The following is a 22,872-nucleotide window of genomic DNA, read 5'->3' on the forward strand; positions in this document are numbered from 1 at the left end:
GTGAATACATAGGCAAAGGGGGTGAATACATAGGCAAAGGGGTGAATACATAGGCAAAGGGGTGAATACATAGGCAAAGGAGGGAATACATATGCAAAGGGGGTGAATACATAGGCAAAGGGGTGAATACATAGGCAAAGGGGGTGAATATATATGCAAAGGGGGTGAATACATAGGCAAAGGGGGTGAATACATAGGCAAAGGGGGTGAATATATATGCAAAGGGGGTGAATATATATGCAAAGGGGTGAATACATAGGCAAAGGGGGTGAATACATAGGCAAAGGGGGTGAATACATAGGCAAAGGGGGTGAATATATAGGCAAAGGGGTGAATACATAGGCAAAGGAGGGAATACATAGGCAAAGGGGGTGAATATATATGCAAAGGGGGTGAATACATAGGCAAAGGGGGTGAATACATAGGCAAAGGGGGTGAATACATAGGCAAAGGGGGTGAATATATATGCAAAGGGGTGAATACATAGGCAAAGGGGGTGAATATATATGCAAAGGGGTGAATACATAGGCAAAGGGGGTGAATATATAGGCAAAGGGGGTGAATACATAGGCAAAGGGGGTGAATATATAGGCAAAGGAGGGAATACATAGGCAAAGGGGGTGAATATATATGCAAAGGGGGTGAATACATAGGCAAAGGGGTGAATATATAGGCAAAGGGGGTGAATACATAGGCAAAGGGGTGAATATATAGGCAAAGGGGGTGAATATATAGGCAAAGGGGGTGAATATATATGCAAAGGAGGGAATACATATACAAAGGGGGTGAATATATATGCAAAGGGGTGAATACATAGGCAAAGGGGTGAATACATAGGCAAAGGGGTGAATACATATGCAAAGGGGGTGAATACATATACAAAGGGGTGAATACATATGCAAAGGGGGTGAATACATAGGCAAAGGGGGTGAATATATAGGCAAAGGGGGTGAATATATAGGCAAAGGGGGTGAATATATATGCAAAGGAGGGAATACATAGGCAAAGGGGGTGAATACATAGGCAAAGGGGGTGAATACATATGCAAAGGGGTGAATACATATGCAAAGGGGGTGAATACATATGCAAAGGAGGGAATACATAGGCAAAGGGGTGAATACATAGGCAAAGGGGTGAATACATAGGCAAAGGGGGTGAATACATAGGCAAAGGGGGTGAATACATATGCAAAGGAGGGAATACATAGGCAAAGGGGGTGAATATATATGCAAAGGGGGTGAATACATATACAAAGGGGGTGAATACATATGCAAAGGGGTGAATACATAGGCAAAGGGGTGAATACATATGCAAAGGGGTGAATACATATACAAAGGGGTGAATACATATGCAAAGGGGTGAATACATAGGCAAAGGGGTGAATACATATGCAAAGGGGTGAATACATAGGCAAAGGGGGTGAATACATATGCAAAGGGATGAATACATAGGCAAAGGGGTGAATATATAGGCAAAGGGGTGAATATATATGCAAAGGAGGGAATACATATACAAAGGGGTGAATATATATGCAAAGGGGTGAATACATAGGCAAAGGGGTGAATACATAGGCAAAGGGGTGAATACATAGGCAAAGGGGTGAATACATATGCAAAGGGGTGAATACATATACAAAGGGGTGAATACATATGCAAAGGGGTGAATACATAGGCAAAGGGGTGAATACATATGCAAAGGGGTGAATACATATGCAAGGGGGTGAATATATATGCAAAGGAGGGAATACATAGGCAAAGGGGGTGAATACATAGGCAAAGGGGGTGAATACATATGCAAAGGGGTGAATACATATGCAAAGGGGTGAATACATATGCAAAGGAGGGAATACATAGGCAAAGGGGTGAATACATAGGCAAAGGGGGTGAATACATAGGCAAAGGGGGTGAATACATATGCAAAGGAGGGAATACATAGGCAAAGGGGGTGAATATATAGGCAAAGGGGGTGAATACATATACAAAGGGGGTGAATACATATGCAAAGGGGGTGAATACATAGGCAAAGGGGGTGAATACATATGCAAAGGGGTGAATACATATACAAAGGGGGTGAATACATATGCAAAGGGGTGAATACATAGGCAAAGGGGTGAATACATATGCAAAGGGGTGAATACATAGGCAAAGGGGTGAATACATATGCAAAGGGGTGAATACATATGCAAAGGGGGTGAATACATATGCAAAGGGGTGAATACATATGCAAAGGGGGTGAATACATATGCAAAGGGGGTGAATACATATGCAAAGGGGTGAATACATATGCAAAGGGTGAATACATATGCAAAGGGTGAATACATAGGCACGCACCACTTTTCAGGTTTTAATTTTTTCAATTTTTTTAAACAAGTTATTATTTCATTTCACTTCATCAATTTGGACTATTTTGTGTCCATTACATGAAATCCAAATAAAAATCTATTTAAATTACAACTTGTAATTCAACAAAATAGGAAAAATGCCAAGGGGGTGAATACTATTGCAAGGCACTGTCGGTAGACAACGGCACAAACAAATATGACTGTATGACATGGATAACTGGTGATCTGATATGCAACATTACAGGAATGAGCAAAATAAAAAGACAACCATCTAACATTTTCTAAATGTAACAAATTAATCGAGCTAATTAAAGTAACTATTAAAACTGTTAAATACACCGCTTAATACATACAATTGCACAATTATTTTGATTACAAAATAATCAACTTCCACAAGTTATTTTCTAAAATTAACAATTGACAGCTCGGTTAATAGCTACAATTATGGCACCATAAAAGAGTGTAATTAAAATGAAACTGGTGCATACAGTAGCACCGATATGACAAACATAAGTGTCAAAGTATATCTGAGAACTGTGGAAATCCTATTGGAAGTTCTCATCTGACAGCCAGGGATTTTATTTATCAGAAAAAGCCATACGTTTCTGAGAAATGCAGAGAAGTACATTTGATGTTGCCTACTGCACTATACTGTGCTCATAGAAACACATACCAATAGAGTGAAACACTATTTTTTCTTAGTTCAAAAGTATCTTATATGATCCAGTTTCAGTTGTAGCTACCCACGTACCACTTGCCAGAGACCCCTTTCGTTCACGATTCCCAGCTGGCACTGTGACTACTTGTAGGACTAGTTATGAAACACTGGAATCACTTCCTTACACAATACTCAAGAGTTTCACTTTAGTTGGAATGTATTAAAAATCTGAAAAAGGTGGCTTACCTTGGGAAACAAGAAAGTGCAATGCATAATCTAAAACAATGAACTTAAATAATATAATAATAATATATGCCATTTAGCAGACGCTTTTATCCAAAGCGACTTACAGTCATGTGTGCATACATTCTACGTATGGGTGGTCCCGGGAATCGAACCCACTACCCTGGCGTTACAAGCGCCATGCTCTACCAACTGAGCTACAACGAATTAATTGAGCTCTTGATTTGAACACACTTTTTATTGTTCGCTCATTATAGAAAATGCTTGTCCTACCATTATAAACAATCATTGAAAGGAGAGAGGAGTTTATTGGAAAGTATGACATAAAGAAAATGCAGATGCAGGATCTATATTTGATTAACCTGTTGCAGGAGAACTTGAAGTGTATTTGAGGTATAAAAAGGGTTCTGAAGTTTCATTTTTCCACTTACAAATAAATGTATCAACCCCTCCAAAAATGTCCATGAATTATAATCCACATAATAATTCAAATTTCCTGTTGCCTCAGGATTATATTCCTGCTGTAGCAAACTGGCTTAAATTAAGATCCTACAACTGTAGTAAGACTTCGTACATACGTTTGAAGTCGGAAGTTTACATACACCTTAGCCAAATAAGAGCGTCTGCTAAATGACTTAAATGTAAATGTATATTTAAAATCAGTTTAAAAATTCCTGACATTTCATCCGAGTAAAAATTCCCTGTTTAAAGTCAATTAGGATTACCACTTTATTTTAAGAATGTGAAATGTTAGAATAAAAGTAGAGAGAATGATTTATTTCAGCTTGAATTTCATCATCACATTCCCAGTGGGTCAGAAGTTTACATACACTCAATTAGTATTAACATGAGGCAAATGTTTCGGGTAGTCTTCCACAAGCTTCCCACAATAAATTGGGTGAAATTTGTCCCATTCCTCCTGACAGAGCTGGTGTAACTGAGTCAGGTTTGTATGCCTCCTTGCTCGCACACGCTTTTTCAGTTCTGCCCACACATTTTCTACAGGATTATGGTCAGGGCTTTGTGATGGTCACTCCAATACCTTGACTTTGTTGTCCTTAAGCCATTTTGTCACAACTTTGGAATTATACTTGGGGTCATTGTCCATTTGAAGATCCATTTGCAACCAAGCTTTAACTTCCTGACTGATGTCTTGAGATGTTGCTTCAATATATCCACATGATTTTCTTTCTTCATGATGCCATCTATGTTGTGAAGTGCACCAGTCCCTCCTGCAGCAAAGCACCCCCACAACATGATGCTGCCACCCCTGTGTTTTACGGTTGGGATGATGTTCTTTGGCTTGCAAGCCTCCCCCCTTTTCCTCCAATGATAATGATGGTCATTATGGCCAAACAGTTCTATTTTTGTTTCATCAGACCAGAGGACATTTCTCCAAAAAGTACGATCTTTGTCCCCATGTGCAGTTGCAAACAGTAGTCTGGCATTTTGATGGCGATTTTGGAGCAGTGGCTTCTTCCTTGCTGAGCAGCCTTTCAGGTTATGTCGATATAGGACTCGTTTTACTGTGAAAACAGATACTTTTTTACCAGTTTCCTCCAGCATCTTCACAAGGTCCTTTGCTGTTGTTCTGGGATTGATTTGCACTTTTCGCACCAAAGTACGCTCATCTCTAGGAGACAGAACGCATCTCCTTCCTGAGCGGTATGTAGGCTGTGTGGTTCCATGGTGTTTATACTTGGTACTATTGTTTGTAAAGATGAAGGTGGTACCTTCAGGCATTTGGAAATTGCTCCCAAGGATGAACAAGACTTGTGGAGGTCTACAATTTTTTTCTTAGGTCTTGGCTGATTTCTTTTGATTTTCCTATGATGTCAAGGAGGCACTGAGTTTGAAGGTAGCCCTTGAAATACATCCAAGTGAAATAATCTGTCATCCAAGTGAAATAATCTGTCATCCAAGTGAAATAATCTGTCTGTAAACAATTGTTGGAAAAATCACTTGTGGAGAAATTTGTGGAGTGGTTGAAAAATAGTTTAATGACCCCAAACTAAGTGTATGTAAACTTCCGACTTACACTGTAGATATAACATGTGGGCCGACAGCTGACCTCTAAATATCTACGCCACACACATCCAATTAGTCAGCCTCGGAGAGAAGCATTTCAAAATGCTTCCCTAAGACTTTCAGCATAAATAATGTAACTTGTTTGGAATTAAAAATAGCTTTCATTGCAGAATATTCGTCAAAACCAAACAAGACACCCTAGAATCCTCTGGTGTGTAGTCATTATTATTAGCACAAAACATGAATAGCTGTTTGTGTGGCTGCCCATAGGTTTTGAGATAGGCTACATTGTCATGCTGTTTTGATTTCCTCCCTTTAGAATTAGCATATGCTTGTCTCATGTTACCAGAGAAGTACTAGAAATAGAGATACAGTAGATACTGTAGATACTGCAGGGACACACACTATCATCCCAGTAAGTGGTATTTATCCCAGAGAAAAAAAACGAGATTATGTATCTGCAGGTTGTTGCAGATTTGGGTCTTTCTATAAATAATGGGGCCAATGTGTGACATTGGCATCAACATTTCAAAATGGTTTTAATCAAATATAAAAGGATTTTAATGCAGTTCCACATGTACTTAGAGGAATACAAGTGAACATTGCAAATTGGCCCATAATTCCACCTATACAACAACATCCTTTAAGCAGGGTTTACACAGACATTGACAAGTCAAATTCAAGGACTTTCAAGGACTTTTTCAAGCACTTAATTGTACTTTTCAAGGACCTCAATGTTATACAATTGTGTCATTTATATAATTGTAGAGATAGAGCCTAATATAAAACCCTTCCACCTCAAAAAGCATGCAACAAGTGTCAAAAAAGGAGACCATTATCACTTTAAGAATGGTGCATTTTTTGGGCTTTGCCAATGCGTTGATTTTCAAATTATTATTACATTCTACAATATGTAACAATAATGTGAACATTGTCTGACAAAATAGATTGGATGCATGCAGATTTTTCTGTACCCTATGTGGCTGACACAGGCACACATGATAAACCAGGAATATCGGCAACATTAATCTCACTATTTGAATCTCACCATCACTGTTTTTATAATGAGAACGTGAGCAAAAACCATGTTCCTTTTTTTAATGGAAGGATTTGTATGGAAAGCCAAGTTGAAGCCAACAGATGTCTTCCTCGTAATAACCGCATGTGGATTCACTGCAACAGAGTAGCAAAACGCCATCCTTCAAATGAAGTGAAAGGAAACAAACTAAAGTGGACACATCTCTCACAAAAACAGATCCAAAATGAAATCACAGATAATTATAAGGGAGCAGGAGAACTTATAAATTGGTTGCAATAATTACAATAACTTTTCAACCACCAAATTGAGGAAATATTAGATTTTCAAGGTAGGCCTATTCCAGTACTTGAATTTCTGAACTCCAAATTCAAGATCAAGTAATCTATTTCAAGCCCCTTGTAGTATTGTCTGTGTAACATGGAAAACAAAATGTATTTGTCATGTTATATCATTACCAGATCATGTTGTGAATAAGTCAACTAGGCTATGTAATTTGTTGTCATTATATCCAGAGTAATTAATAGGACGAGTGTTGGGTGCTGTGCAATAGTCTATCCTACTTAATTGCCACAGTAGACTTACGAGGCACAAAAACATATGAAAACATGAACTCATTACCTTGATGCTTTCTCTGTTAAATCTAATGAGACCCTGCTGTAAATCAAGCAGACAACAACAGATGATCAACATAGATTCGCTAGGGATATTAGATCCAACATGGATCCAGGCACTAGTGATGTGTGGGTCGAATCATAACGGCTGTCCCCTCGGTTACATCCGCGGGGTGAACGGATTTAGGGTCATTAAATATTGTGTTCCTGGTTGAATAAGAGAAAACAATACCTTAAAAATCCCTAAATAGATAATTATTGTGCAATTTATATCTATAGGCTACATTGAGGTTTGGTATTAGTGCATAAGCCTAAGCTTTAGGGCTTAACTGTATGCACAACAAAAAGCCTGCACAGCCAATTGCCAAGTCATGCTTTTGGGAAGAGGCAGAAAAAGTCCACTTCAATCCACAGAGGGAATAAATGACATTGTCGAAGTTTAATTCAATAAAACAAAAGTGGTTAAAGTTGAGTTGAAAATAAAGAGAGGGGGGGGGCAGAAAAGACATTTCTGGATAAGATTAGGTGAAGTGGTTAAAGAGGATGATAGCAGGAGCTATGTTATGTGTGATGATTGTGAGGCGCTATATACACATTCCACAGTCACAAGACGGGACTTTAAATAGTCCTATGGCACGTCAAGGGAACTAACTGTAGCCTAATGTTTAGATGTGTTAAGTGGAAACTGAAATATGGAGACTGACTGAAGGTTTATAAGTTCTCACATAGCCTTAATAATAACTCCTGTAGAATTAAGCATTTCTTGCAGTAAAACAATACACCAAATGTAGGCAAAATATGGTCTTGGGAACAGGAGTGGAGAAATATGATTTGTCTCTTTCTGCATATTGAGAGAATGCAATGCTCAGTTAGATACCATCTTTAGAGGTGCTGTCTTCAACATAAAAGCATCATAAAAACTGATAGTACTTCAACCGCATCAAATATGGATCGAATCCGAACTGAAATCTTATCACAATTACATTGGGTTGTTTCCACAGCTTTCATTTACCTTAGAACCAATCAATCTGATGTCACTTGGACATTTTGCACATAAAATCTTTCCAGTTAAAAAATATATATATATTGCATTATTGTATTTTCTCCCAGTCCATAAAAGTCTTTGCTTCGCGAAAGATGACAGCGAAAACTCTATCAACCTATTACATTATTCTGCTGAGTAAGGGTTCATTTATTCTTCTAGGGCAACATATGACAGAAGAGAAGCTACAACTATCTAATTATAAACAAGTTGACTAACAAATAGCCAATCAAAATCTTGGAAATTATAAGCAGAAACATATCTAAATCAGGCAAAACAAATCCTGCACCCCCTGTCAAAAAATCATTCTGCCGTCTTTGACAGTAGTCTGTAGCACATTTCCTATCTTTGACCGTAGTCTATAGCACATTTCCTATCTTTGACAGTAGTCTATAGCACATTTCCTATCTTTGACAGTAGTCTATAGCACATTTCCTATCTTTGACCGTAGTCTATAGCACATTTCCTATCTTTGACAGTAGTCTATAGCACATGTCCTATCTTTGACAGTAGTCTATAGCACATTTCCTATCTTTGACAGTAGTCTATAGCACATTTCCTATATTTGACAGTAGTCTATAGCACATTTCCTATCTTTGACAGTAGTCTATAGCACATTTCCTATCTTTGACAGTAATCTATAGCACATGTCCTATCTTTGACAGTAGTCTATAGCACATTTCCTATCTTTGACAGTAGTCTATAGCACATTTCCTATCTTTGACAGTAATCTATAGCACATTTCCTATCTTTGACAGTAGTCTATAGCACATTTCCTATCTTTGACAGTAGTCTATAGCACATTTCCTATCTTTGACCGTAGTCTATAGCACATTTCCTATCTTTGACAGTAGTCTATAGCACATGTCCTATCTTTGACAGTAGTCTATAGCACATTTCCTATCTTTGACAGTAGTCTATAGCACATTTCCTATATTTGACAGTAGTCTATAGCACATTTCCTATCTTTGACAGTAGTCTATAGCACATTTCCTATCTTTGACAGTAGTCTATAGCACATTTCCTATCTTTGACAGTAGTCTATAGCACATTTCCTATCTTTGACAGTAGTCTATAGCACATTTCCTATCTTTGACAGTAATCTATAGCACATGTCCTATCTTTGACAGTAGTCTATAGCACATTTCCTATCTTTGACAGTAGTCTATAGCACATTTCCTATCTTTGACAGTAATCTATAGCACATTTCCTATCTTTGACAGTAGTCTATAGCACATTTCCTATCTTTGACAGTAATCTATAGCACATTTCCTATCTTTGACCGTAGTCTATAGCACATTTCCTATCTTTGACAGTAGTCTATAGCACATTTCCTATATTTGACAGTAGTCTATAGCACATTTCCTATCTTTGACAGTAGTCTATAGCACATTTCCTATATTTGACAGTAGTCTATAGCACATTTCCTATCTTTGACAGTAGTCTATAGCACATTTCCTATCTTTGACAGTAGTCTATAGCACATTTCCTATCTTTGACAGTAGTCTATAGCACATGTCCTATCTTTGACAGTAGTCTATAGCACATTTCCTATCTTTGACCGTAGTCTATAGCACATTTCCTATCTTTGACAGTAGTCTATAGCACATTTCCTATCTTTGACAGTAGTCTATAGCACATTTCCTATATTTGACAGTAGTCTATAGCACATTTCCTATCTTTGACAGTAGTCTATAGCACATTTCCTATCTTTGACAGTAGTCTATCACATTTCCTATCTTTGACAGTAGTCTATGGCACATTTCCTATCTTTGACAGTAGTCTATAGCACATTTCCTATCTTTGACAGTAGTCTATAGCACATTTCCTATCTTTGACAGTAGTCTATAGCACATTTCCTATCTTTGACAGTAGTCTATAGCACATTTCCTATCTTTGACAGTAGTCTAGCACATTTCCTATCTTTGACAGTAGTCTATAGCACATTTCCTATCTTTGACCGTAGTCTATAGCACATTTCCTATCTTTGACAGTAGTCTATAGCACATTTCCTATCTTTGACAGTAGTCTATAGCACATATCCTATCTTTGACAGTTTTTTTTATGTTTTATAAATTTGACATTTCTAAAAACCTGTTTTCGCTTTGTCACTATGGGGTATTGTGTGTAGATTGATGAGTTTAGGTTGTTACGTAAGAAAATGTGAAGGGGTCTGAATGCTTTCCGAATGCACTGTATAGTCTGGCGATTGCAGATGGATTTTTAGGAAAAAAGTTGACCCGAGCCTAACTACCAGGCACAACTGTCTTCACCGGCATAACTAATGAGACTACAAAATATTATGGACATGCCTCACAAATACATTTTTGTTCCAGCACTTGGGCTGTTGTTGTATCCTATCACAACAACTGTTCACCACTTGACTGTCATTCTGAGAATTCCTTTCTGGATCAGATGATGAAGTGTGAAAATATCTGAGCGTAACTAATCAGCTGGACACCAAATGTGCATCTAACAATTATTATGCATAGTTATTGAAAAACCACATTAATGACAGTATCAAATTAAGTTTTAAGTATCAAGCAAAGGTGACTATTTTCATTAGAAGCACTCAATTTTCCAATGCATACATTATTTTGGATTTGTATGCCCATGAAAATGGTTTAAAATGTTACGTAGTTACACAATCTTCCTGAGATCTCTACAGGGTTCAAGTGCATGGTCTAATTTAACTGATTAATTATATATGTGTATATGTATATGATTCTCCTCCTTACACTGCCATAAAGGCAAGGACAGAAAAGTAATGCTCTATGTCATGTGATTTTGGATCCGTCAAGACAACCACCATGAGAAAGGATAAGACATACAGTGCATTCGGGAGGGAATTAAGATCCCTTGACTTCTTCCACATTTTGTTTACGTTACAGCCGTATTCTAAAATTAATAAAAATATATTTTTTCCTCATCAATCTACACACAATACCCCGTAATAACTGAGTGAAAACCTTTTTTTTTAATTACATTTTTATTTTAGCAAATTTATTCAAAATTCTAAATAAATACCTTATTTACATAAGTATTCAGACCTTTTGCTATGAGAGGTGCATCCTGTTTCCATTGATCTACTTGAGATGTTTCTATAACTTGATTAGAGTCCACCTGTGGTCAATTAAATTGATTGGATATTATTTGGAAAGGCACACACCTGTCTTTATAAGATCCCACAGCTGACAGTGCATTTCAGAGTAAAAACTAAGCCATGAGGTCGAAGAAATTGTCCGTAGAGCTCCGAGACAATATTGTGTCGAGGCACAGATCTGGGGAAGGGTACCAAAACATTTCTGCAGCATTGAAGGTCCCCAAAAACACAGTGGCCTCTATCATTCTTAACCCTAGTGTGGTGTTCGGGTCTGTGGGACCCATTTTCAATGTTTATTTTTTCAAGCTGAGACGAATTGGACCTTGGCTAATTATCGGTGAAGAACATGTAAAGAACACATTTTCATTGAGTGCACACTGTGCACCCCACGACACATGTATTTGACATATCTGGCGTTCAGGTCCACTGGACCCAGCAGTAATAAAAGTGTGGAAAAGTGTGTGTGTAGGTGAAAACAAGTAAAAATTCAACAAAAAGGTTTACCCTGTGCCTTCACTCTGTCTTCCTCCTCCCTGGGCCTGCTGTTTCAACATAGCACCAATAACCCATCTCCCACTTTCCTCGCACTCTTTACCCTTTTTAGTGTGGGAACCTGCACAATGTTATGACAATACATTGTTTCGGTACATTATTTCGATACATTGTAGAAAATGATCTATTTTCCCACACTCTAGACCAGCCAGGTGCAAATTGGTGGAGGGACAAAACAAATAAATACCTTTGCATGTGTGGCTCCTTACCACAATCAATCAGTATGGCAAAAATAATCTCTGCTTTGAGGGCCTTCAAAATAATTTTTCCAGAGAGAGAAGCTAGTGTGAAAGGATCCATTTTGAAAGATGAAGAATTTTCCAAAAATAAGGATCATGTCTCTGTCAATTCGAAGTATGACAGTGAGTTGGAAGAAGAGGATGAGATTAAACCTCATCCAGCCCAAGGACCAGCCCGTCAGCAACCAGCCCCAGGCCCAGCCCGTCAGCAACCAGCTCATCAGCAGCCTGCAGGAGGAGAAATATGGATGTCGAAAATGATGAAATTGAGTGGTCTTCTTGCCCAAGGAATGAGCCACCCCGCTTGGCTGCCAATGTGATAAGGCTGCAACCAGGGCCGATGCGGATGGTGGTTTCTCATGTACAGGACATAAAGTCTTCTTTTGAACTATTCATACCAGACACCACCCAGAACATCATTCTGGACTGTACGAATTTGGAGGGAAGGTGTGTTTTTCGAGAGAGATCTGTGGCCAGGAACATCAAAAACCAGAAATCATAATGGATTACAATGCCACAAAAGGAGTGGTGGACAATTTAGGCAAGCTGGTGACTGGCTACAGCTGCAAAAGAAGAAGCCTACACTGGTCACTTGTGATATTCTTCAACATCTTGGACATCTCGGCGTACAAATTAATTTCTCTTCAGAACGGCATAGAACCCAGATTGGAACAGAGGAAAGTTACAGACAAGACGGCTCTTCCTCGAGGAGCTGGGCAAGGCATTGGTAAGACCTCTAATCCAAAGGTGGCAACATACCCAAGGACCCCAGCTTCTGCAGCCATCGTGAGGAGGATTTAGGAGGAGGATGCTGGTGCCCCATCTGCCCGACCCACAGAACCTACAACTCCAATACCGGAAGTAAGTGTGAGTGATGTTGGTGAATGTGTGTGTGTCTGACTCTCCTACCTTGGCCTGCTGTAATTATATATGTGAGCGAGTGAGATGTTAGTAAAATTCCTGAACTAAGTGTTATCATCATTCTAGATTGCAGCCGGTAGCAACAAGAAGAGCTGCGATGTGTGTGGACCCAAGAAGGACAGGAAGACACAATACACATGCATCAAGAAATACATGTGCATCAAATCAAAGTTTATTTGTCACGTTCGCCGCATATAACAGGTGTAAACCTTACAGTGAAATGCTTATTTGCAGACTCTAACCAATGGTGCCAAAAAAAAGGTATGTGTGTGTGTGTGTGTGTGTGTGTGTGTGTGTGTGTGTGTGTGTGTGTGTGTGTGTGTGTGTGTGTGTGTGTGTGTGTGTGTGTGTGTGTGTGTGTGTGTGTGCGTGCGTGCGTGCGTGCGTGCGTGCGTGCGTGCGTGTGTGTGGGTAAGTAAAGAAATAAAACAACAGTAGAAAGACATTTGAAAAAAGAGTAGCAAGGCTATATACAGACACCTGTTAGTCAGGCTTATTGAGGTAGTATGTACATGTGGGTATGGTTAAAGTGATTATGCATATATGATGAACAGAGAGTAGCAGTAGCGTAAAAGAGTGGTTGGCGGGTGGTGGGACACAATGCAGATAGCTCGGTTAGCCAATGTGCGGGAGCACTGGTTGGTCGGGCCAATTTAGGTAGTATGTACATGAAGTTAAAGTGACTAAGCATATAAGATAAACAGATAGTATCAGAAGCGTAAAAGAGGGGCTGGGGGGGAACACAATGCAAATAGTCCGGGTAACCAACCGTTCAGGAGTCTTATGGCTTGGGGGTAGAAACTGTTGAGAAGCCTTTTTGTCCTAGACTTGGCACTCTGGTACCGCTTGCCATGCTGTATTAGAGAGAACAGTCTATGACTGGGGTGGCTGGGGTCTTTGACAATTTTTAGGGCCTTCCTCTGACACCACCAGGTGTAGAGGTCCTGGATGGCAGGCAGCTTTGTCCCAGTGATGTACTGGGCCATACGTACTACCCTCTAAAGTGCCTTGCGGTCAGAGGCCGAGCAAAAACCGTACCAGGCAGTGATGCAACTGGTCAGGATGCTCTCGATATTGCAGCTGTAGAACCTTTTGAGGATCTCAGGACCCATGCCAAATCTTTTTAGTTTCCTGAGGGGGAATAGGCTTTGTCGTGCCCTCTTCGCGACCGTCTTGGTGTGTTTGGACCAATCTAGTTTGTTGTTGATATGGACACCAAGGAATTTGAAGCTCTCAACCTGCTCCACTACAGCCCCGTCGGTGAGAATGGGGACGTGCTCGGTGCTCCTTTTCCTGTAGTCCACAATCATCTCCTTAGTCTTGGTTACATTGAGGGATAGGTTGTAGGTCTCTGACCTCCTCCCTATAGGCTGTTTCGTTGTTGTCGGTGATCAGGCCTACCACTGTTGTGTCATCAGCAAACTTAATGATGGTTGGAGTCGTGCCTGGCCATACAGTCGTGGGTAAACACGGAGTACAGGAGGGGACTGAGCACGCACCCCTGGGGAGCTCCAGTGTTGAGGATCAGCGTGGCAGATGTGTTGCTACCTACCCTTGCCACCTGGGGGCGCCCTGTCAGGAAGTCCAGGATCCCGTTGCAGAGGGAGGTGTTTAGTCCCATGATCCTTAGCTTGGTGATGAGCTTTGAGGGTACTATGGTGTTGAACGCTGAGCTGTAGTCAATGAACAGCATTCTCACATAGGTGTTGCTTTTGTCCAGGTGGGAAAGGGCAGTGTGGAGTGTAATAGAGATTGCATCATCTGTGGATCTGTTTGGGAGGTATGCAAATTGGAGTGGGTCTAGAGTGTCTGGGAAAATGGTGTTAATGTGAGCCATTACCAGCCTTTCAAAGCACATCATGGCTATTGACGTGAGTGCTACGGGTCTGTAGTCATTTCGGCAGGTTGCCTTTGTGTTCTTGAGCACAGGGACTATGGTGGTCTGCTTGAAACATGTTGGTATTACAGACTCAATCAGGGAAATGTTGAAAATATTAGTGAAGACACCTGCCAGTTGGTCAGCACATGCCTGGAGCACACGTCCTGGTAATCCGTCTGGCCCCGCAGCCTTGTGTATGTTGACCTGTTTAAAGGTCTTACTCACGTCGGCTACGGAGAGCGTGATCACAAAGTTGTCCGGAACAGCTGATGCTCTCATGCATGCCTCAGTGTTGCTTGCCTCGAAGTGATTCAGCTCATCTGGTAGGCTCGTGTCACTGGGCCGCTTGCGGCTGGCTTCCCTTTGTAGTAGTTTAGTTAGTTAGTTTGCAAACCCTGCCACATCCGACGAGCGTCGGAGCCAGTGTAGCATAGCGGGATTTCCTGTAAGCTTCCGGGTTAGAGTCCCGCACCTTGAAAGCGGCAGCTCTACCCTTTAGCTCAGTGTGAATGTTGCCTGTAATCAATGGCTTCTGGTTGGGGTATGTACGTACAGTCACTGAGGAGGGGACGACGTCCTCAATGCACTTATTGATAAAGCCAGTGACTGATGTGGTTTATTCCTCAATGTCATCGGATGAATCCCGGAACATGTTCCAATCTGTGATAGCAAAGCAGTTCTGTAGTTTAGCATCTGCTTCATCTGACCATTTTTTATAGACCGAGTCACTGGTGCTTCCTGCTTTAATTTTTGCTTGTAAGCAGGAATCAGGAGGATAGAGTTGTGGTCGGATTTACCAAATGGAGGGCGAGGGAGAGCTTTGTACGCGTCTCTGTGTGTGGAGTACAGGTGATCTATATATTTTTTTCCCTCTGGTTGCACATTTAACATGTTGATAGAGATTTGGTAGAACTGATTTAAGTTTCCCTGCATTAAAGTCTCTGGCCACTAGGAGCTCCGCCTCTGGGTGAGTGGTTTCCTGTTTGGTTATTTCCTTATACAGCTGACTGAGTGCAGTCTTAGTGCCAGCATCTGTCTGTGGTGGTAAATAAACAGCCACGAAAAGTATAGCTGAGAACTCTCTAGGCAAGTAGTGTGGCCTGCAGTTTATCACAATATACTCAAGTTCAGGTGAGCAAAATCTAGAGACTTCCTTGGATTTCGTGCACCAGCTGTTGTTTACAAATATGCACAGACCCCCCCTTGTCTTACCGGAGTGTGCTGTTCTATCCTGCCGGTGCAGAGTGTATCCTTCTAACTGAATATCCATGTCGTCATTCAGCCACGTTTCCGTGAAGCATAGGATATTACAGTTTTTTATGTCCCGTTGGTAGGATATTCGTGATCTTACCTCGTCTAGTTTATTGTCCAATGATTGCAAGTTGGCGAGTAATATTGACTGTAACTGCAGCTTTCCTAGTTGTCTTCTACGGGTCCGTACGAGGCATCCGTCTCTTTGTCCTCTCTGTCGCTTCCTTTTGCGAATAATTGGGATGTCTGCCCTGTGGGTTGTTTGGAGACTATCGTGTGAGTCCTGCTTGCTGCTGTTGTTGTTGAAGAAATATTTGTATAATCCGAGGTGAGTGATCGCAGTCCTGATATCCAGAAGCTCTTTGTCTAATCCGAGGTGAGTGATCGCTGTCCTGATATCCAGAAGCTCTTTGTCTAATCTGAGGTGAGTGATCGCTGTCCTGATATCCAGAAGCTCTTTGTCTAATCCGAGGTGAGTGATCGCTGTCCTGATATCGAGAAGCTCTTTGTCTAATCCGAGGTGAGTGATCACTGTCCTGATATCCAGAAGCTCTTATTCTATTCTGAGGCGAGTGATCGCTGTCCTGATGTCCAGAAGCTCTTTGTCTAATACGAGGTGAGTGATCGCTGTCCTGATATCCAGAAGCTCTTTGTCTAATCCGAGGTGAGTGATCGCTGTCCTGATATCCAGAAGCTCTTTGTCTAATCTGAGGTGAGTGATCGCTGTCCTGATATCCAGAAGCTCTTTGTCTAATCCGAGGTGAGTGATCGCTGTCCTGATATCGAGAAGCTCTTTGTCTAATCCGAGGTGAGTGATCACTGTCCTGATATCCAGAAGCTCTTTGTCTAATCCGAGGTGAGTGATCACTGTCCTGATATCCAGAAGCTCTTATTCTATTCTGAGGCGAGTGATCGCTGTCCTGATGTCCAGAAGCTCTTTGTCTAATACGAGGTGAGTGATCGCTGTCCTGATATCCAGAAGCTCTTTGTCTAATCCGAGGTGAGTGATCGCTGTCCTGATATCCAGAAGCTCTTTGTCTAATCTGAGGTGAGTGATCGCTGTCCTGATATCCAGAAGCTCTTTGTCTAATCCGAGGTGAGTGATCGCTGTCCTGATATCGAGAAGCTCTTTGTCTAATCCGAGGTGAGTGATCACTGTCCTGATATCCAGAAGCTCTTATTCTATTCTGAGGCGAGTGATCGCTGTCCTGATGTCCAGAAGCTCTTTGTCTAATACGAGGTGAGTGATCGCTGTCCTGATATCCAGAAGCTCTTTGTCTAATCCAAGGTGAGTGATCGCTGTCCTGATATCCAGAAGCTCTTTGTCTAATCTGAGGTGAGTGATCGCTGTCCTGATATCCAGAAGCTCTTTGTCTAATCCAAGGTGAGTGATCGCTGTCCTGATATCGAGAAGCTCTTTGTCTAATCCGAGGTGAGTGATCACTGTCCTGATATCCAGAAGCTCTTATTCTATTCTGAGGCGAGTGATCGCTGTCCTGATATCCAGAAGCTCTTTGTCTAATCCGAGGTGAGTGATCGCTGTCCTGATATCGAGAAGCTCTTTGTCTAATCCGAGGTGAGTGATCACTGTCCTGATATCCAGAAGCTCTTATTCTATTCTGAGGCGAGTGATCGCTGTCCTGATGTCCAGAAGCTCTTTGTCTAATACGAGGTGAGTGATCGCTGTCCTGATATCCAGAAGCTCTTTGTCTAATCCGAGGTGAGTGATCGCGGTCCTGATATCCAGAAGCTCTTTGTCTAATCTGAGGTGAGTGATCGCTGTCCTGATATCCAGAAGCTCTTTGTCTAATCCGAGGTGAGTGATCGCTGTCCTGATATCGAGAAGCTCTTTGTCTAATCCGAGGTGAGTGATCACTGTCCTGATATCCAGAAGCTCTTATTCTATTCTGAGGCGAGTGATCGCTGTCCTGATGTCCAGAAGCTCTTTGTCTAATACGAGGTGAGTGATCGCTGTCCTGATATCCAGAAGCTCTTTGTCTAATCCGAGGTGAGTGATCGCTGTCCTGATATCCAGAAGCTCTATGTCTAATCCGAGGTGAGTGATCACTGTCCTGATATCCAGAAGCTCTTTGTCTAATCCGAGGTGAGTGATCACTGTCCTGATATCCAGAAGCTCTTTGTTTAATCCGAGGTGAGTGATCGCGCTCCTGATATCCAGAAGCTCTTAGTCTAATCTGAGGTGAGTGATCGCTGTCCTGATATCCAGAAGCTCTTTTCTGCCGTAAAATATGGTTGCAGAAAACATTATGTACAAAATAGTTTACAACTATGCCGGAAAACCCCCCACATAATAGCACAATTGGTTAGGAGACCATAAAATGGCGGCCATCTCCTCTGGTAAAACTCTGTCCCTCATGCGGTTTGTAGACCCGCCTTCATTTGTGTTCAATCGGGCTAATTTAGAATTTCCATAAAATACTGTATGTAAAATTTGTCCTTCCAATTGGTTCAGTTCAAAGCAATAGACTTCAATACTGATGAAAACATTGATTCATTTATATTTGCTCAAGATTAATCCCCAGTTTGCAATTGGCTCATTCATCCCCCTCCTCTCCCCTGTAACTATTCCCCAGGTCGTTGCTGCAAATGAGAATGTGTTCTCAGTCAACTTACCTAGTAAAATAACGGATAAATAAAAATCAAATTAGTTTGTATTACATGACTCAAACAAGGGTCAGTTGGATTGTCTGAAATTCCCCAAGATAATTATTTATGCAAATATATGCATGCTCAAATATTCACCTTGAGAATCTGTTGTACACACGATATGAAGTTTTCAAAATAAACTGATCTGGAGATATACCAATTCATACTGGATCTGTTCTGGGTAATATATGCAAAAATATGCAAGTGCAGCCTCAATAATCAAATTAGATATGAAATAAAAATGTCTATGAAGTTCTGTTGTGGAGCTGAAATGATCTTACAACCAAGCACAACCAACATGTTTATACACAGGGACTGATGAGTCTGGAGATATTATGCCTTCATGTTATCTTACACAATCTACTCTTCGCATGCATCAATGCACACTTGAGTCGGAGAGATGTCAAACTGTTGAGTATTAAGGCAAGAAGCAGCATCTCCTTTGAATACATAAATCAGTGTTCAAATCAAGTCTCAAGAACAGTAAACATTGTGTATGTTGACATTTTAGGGTGGCTACTGCATGGCAAGATTTCCTGAGCCCTGCCATGGAACAACCACCAGAAAAATGCAGATCAAGGCTGTCAATTTCGAATTGTGGTCAAAACGATGGATCAAGTCCAAGATAATCATCAGGGTATTCATACATGATCCTATTGTTGGAGTTGAGGTGGAAAAAAACATGTTGCAAGGGTGTTTACATTGCAATATGAGTATATCAGATGTGAGCTTTTCGCAATCCAATTCACCTCCTTCCCTCAGACTTTCTATTCACGCTCACTTCATATAAAGTCAATTGTAAACGTGTCTGCAAGGTTATTGCAATGTTGTGCTCATAAAGAAGGGACATTTGATTTGGTTCCAAAAAGAGCAAAACATGTTTACTCAAAGGCATCATCATTGCCTTGCTACAATGTCAATTGTTCACCACTGACAATAGTAACAACAGGTGTATTGTTTTATAGGCATGTTTACTGTGTATATCCATGGTGATACAGACGGTCGTCTACACAAGACGTAAGAAAATGTGAAATGTAACAAATACAGGCGATAACTCCATGACGTGCTTGTACAGTATGTCTCAAATAACAGACAATCAAAACGAAGGCAACCTCTCATAAAAGGCTTTGACTATTATACATTCTCTAAGTACCAAATGCCAGTATGTAAGGGGGCAACATTCACTAAACGTAAAACATTTAGAGCTTCAAAACTCAGTAGAAAGAAGTTTTTGCTCAATAACTCTGACAGCTACCAGAATTAAAGTGTCCACTGTGTAGGGTGTTAGAGAACACGGTTCTCCTTTCCCATCACTGAGGTGGTACAGTTCAGCAGGTCTTTTATCATCCTCTATAGATGTGTGTAGTCATGTGTCCAGGTCTAACAATATCTGTGTAACATTATTCAGCTGCTGTACACTGGGACCTACTGAAGCTCCAGTAATGTCCTGAGTGATCTACTTGGACCACCCAGACCTTTGACTTTGTTCTCTAGGCCGGTGTTGATCCTCAGATAAGGCTGGTTTCAGGGGACCACGAGTCAGTGAGAATGAATAGCCTGGCTGGAAAGCAAAATGCTCTCTATACGTAAAGCCCTATTACATTTATCTTGGCTATAGAAGCGTTAACATGCAGACATACTGTGGCACAGTTACTTTCATCATTTTGTATTTGAATGCATTTAAGGTTGACCTCTCAATTAAACATTTTGTGCATCAGGCTAGCATTTGACAAAATACCGGGATATTTTATGTAATGAATGTCATTGAGCCTCATTCATAAAATTCTAAAGATGTTTTTTTGTTTTTTTTACCCCCTTTTACTCCCCAATTTTTGTGGTATTCAATTGGTACTTACAGTCTTGTCTCGTCGCTGCACCTCCCGTACAGCCTCAGGAGAGGCGAAGGTCGAGAGCCCTGTGTCCTCCAAAACACAACCCAACCAAGCCGCACTGCTTCTTGACACAATGCCCGCTTAACCCGGAAGCCAGCCACACCAACGTGCGCCTGGCCTGCCACAGGAGTCACTAGAGAACTATGGGCAAGGACATCCCTGCCGGCCAAACCCTCTCCTAACCTGGCCGACGCTGGGCCAATTGTGCACCGCCCCAAGGGTCTCCCAATCACGGCCGGCTGCGACAGAGCCTGGACTCGAACCAGAGTCTCTAGACCACTGCGCCCCTCGGGAGGCCAAAGATGTAATACATGTTTGGAATATGTTTGTTTTATATGCTTGTGTTTTGTTTTTATTTCATTTTTTCTTTGTATTTCCTATTTGTTGATTGCATTTCGTATTTGTACTTGATGCCTGTATTTTTGTATTCTGCATGGCTTAGTTGAAAACGAGACATTGGTCTGAACATACAGTAACTCCCTGTCAAAATAAAGGTAAAAACAAACCAAAAAAGGTTTTCTACATCATACAGTAGGTAATAAATTGAAGGTGAAAACATACAGACAGTCAGGGACTACATTCCAAGGAGGTGTTGTCATCATACCTTTCCTTTGTCCCTCATGGAGCCTTTTCCGAGGATGGACATCTTTGCTCCTGTTTCTTCTTGTAATCTTTTCATGGAATTGCCCCGTGGACCCAACAGCTTCCCAACAAAATTAAACTGCAACAGAGGAGAGGAAAGGCAATGTTTCTAAAACAGCTTCCTTGACAGTTTTCAATTATATACCTATTACATACTGAAGTAAATGGAAATTAGGTTACATACTGCAAGGGGAAAAAAGATTAGAGAAAAATATAGATTACAGTTGGCTAACAATCAACCTTTTTTTAAAAACCTCTTGAGGATTAGCCCCCTTTTTTTTCTTTTTTTACGCCTAAAATGACATACCCAAATCTAACTGCCTGTAGCTCAGGCCCTGATGCGAGGATATGCATATTCTTGGTACCATTTGAAAGGAAACACTTTGAAGTTTATGGAAATGTGAAAGGAGTAGTAGAATATAACACAATAGATCTGGTCAAAGATAATACAAAGAAAAAAACAACCGTTCTTTTGTATTTTTTTGGACCATCAAGTTTGAAATGCAAGAGAAAGGCCATAATGTATTATTCCATCCCAGGTGCAAATTAGATTTTGGCCACTAGATGGCATCAGTGTATGTGCAAAGTTTTAGACTGATCCAATAAACCATTGCATTGGTGTCCAAATTTTGTATCAAGACTGCCCTAATGTGCCAAATGTGTTTATTGATAACTGTTCATGCTCAAAATTGTGCACTCTCCTCAAACAATAGCATGGTATTCTTTCACTGTAAAAGCTACTGTAAATTGGACAGTGCAGTTAGATTAACAAGAATGTAAGCTTTCTGCCAATATCAGATATGTCTATGTCCTGGGAAATGTTCTTGTTACTTACAACCTCATGCTAATCACATTAGTCTACGTTAGCTCAACCATCCCGTGGAAAGGACACCGATCCCGAAGAAGTTTTCACTATTGCTGAATAAAACTAAAAAAGACATGGAAAAAACTGCAACAATTCAACAATGTTCAGCCATGTGTGCTGCACAATACCCATGTGAATGGGTCTTAATCTCATCTGAGGTAGAACATAACAGCCTTTGTGTTCCAAATGGCACCCCATTCACTTTATAGTGCACTAGTTTTGACCAGGGTCCATAGGGTAGTGCACTATATAAGAAATATGGGGAATATTTGAGACACAGACAGTTATCAGCTCTGTCCATTAGTTAAACCGCTGAGGCTGAGGCAGTCATGTCTTATTATTGCTCAGGGTCATCAATGTTGTATGGAGAGGAAATAAAACATGTGTACCAGCCAATACAATTCCTGGGAATGATCCAGAGGTCAGAGCCAGGAAAGTGAGAAATAATGATTTTCTTCCCATTGGGAAATCAAGGAATCACTATCCAGATGAGGAACTATCAAACGCCTGCCTTCAGGCACTGGCTAACAGAACTCATCTCAGACTGTAGACTTGCTGTTGGACAAAAAACTAGCCCTCAGGATATTACTGTTACTGTCCTTTTTCTTTGTCACTGTTGGAGATTTGCTGTGACCACAATGGTGACCCTCAACATCATAATAGAAGTGATTTAGTTGAGTCCTTTGCTAATGGAAAAGTAATTATTCTCAGACTATTCATTCAATAAAACCACAATCAGAACACCAATTTGAAACACCCCATGGGTTATTAAGTCATTTAGATTTACAACTGCCATCGCCAAAAATCCTGTTGAGGTCTCTCCCGTTGTTCTCATTTCTCGACCACTCCACCAACATTTTCAAATGAATGACTTGACCTTCAAATGTTTGTTGTGACCA

At 40.7% G+C, this 22,872-nt stretch overlaps 1 protein-coding gene across 4 annotated transcripts in view; it reads right to left on the reverse strand.

Annotated features, from left to right (window-relative positions):
• Positions 1-22,872, reverse strand: part of LOC118402782 (KH domain-containing, RNA-binding, signal transduction-associated protein 2-like) — a 154,219-nt gene that overhangs the window by 66,526 nt on the left and 64,821 nt on the right. For all 4 annotated transcript variants that reach the window (XR_004829561.2, XR_008078183.1, XR_008078184.1 and 1 more), the window contains exon 3: positions 21,071-21,187. Coding sequence is in view for 1 of the 4 variants with exons in the window: in XM_035801030.2 (XP_035656923.1) it covers positions 21,071-21,187 (117 nt within the window). In the remaining 3 variants the exon portion in view is untranslated. The remainder of the gene's footprint in view (positions 1-21,070; positions 21,188-22,872) is intronic.

The sequence above is a fragment of the Oncorhynchus keta genome, chromosome 24 (genome assembly GCF_023373465.1).
Source record: "Oncorhynchus keta strain PuntledgeMale-10-30-2019 chromosome 24, Oket_V2, whole genome shotgun sequence".
Classification (NCBI taxonomy): domain Eukaryota; kingdom Metazoa; phylum Chordata; class Actinopteri; order Salmoniformes; family Salmonidae; genus Oncorhynchus; species Oncorhynchus keta.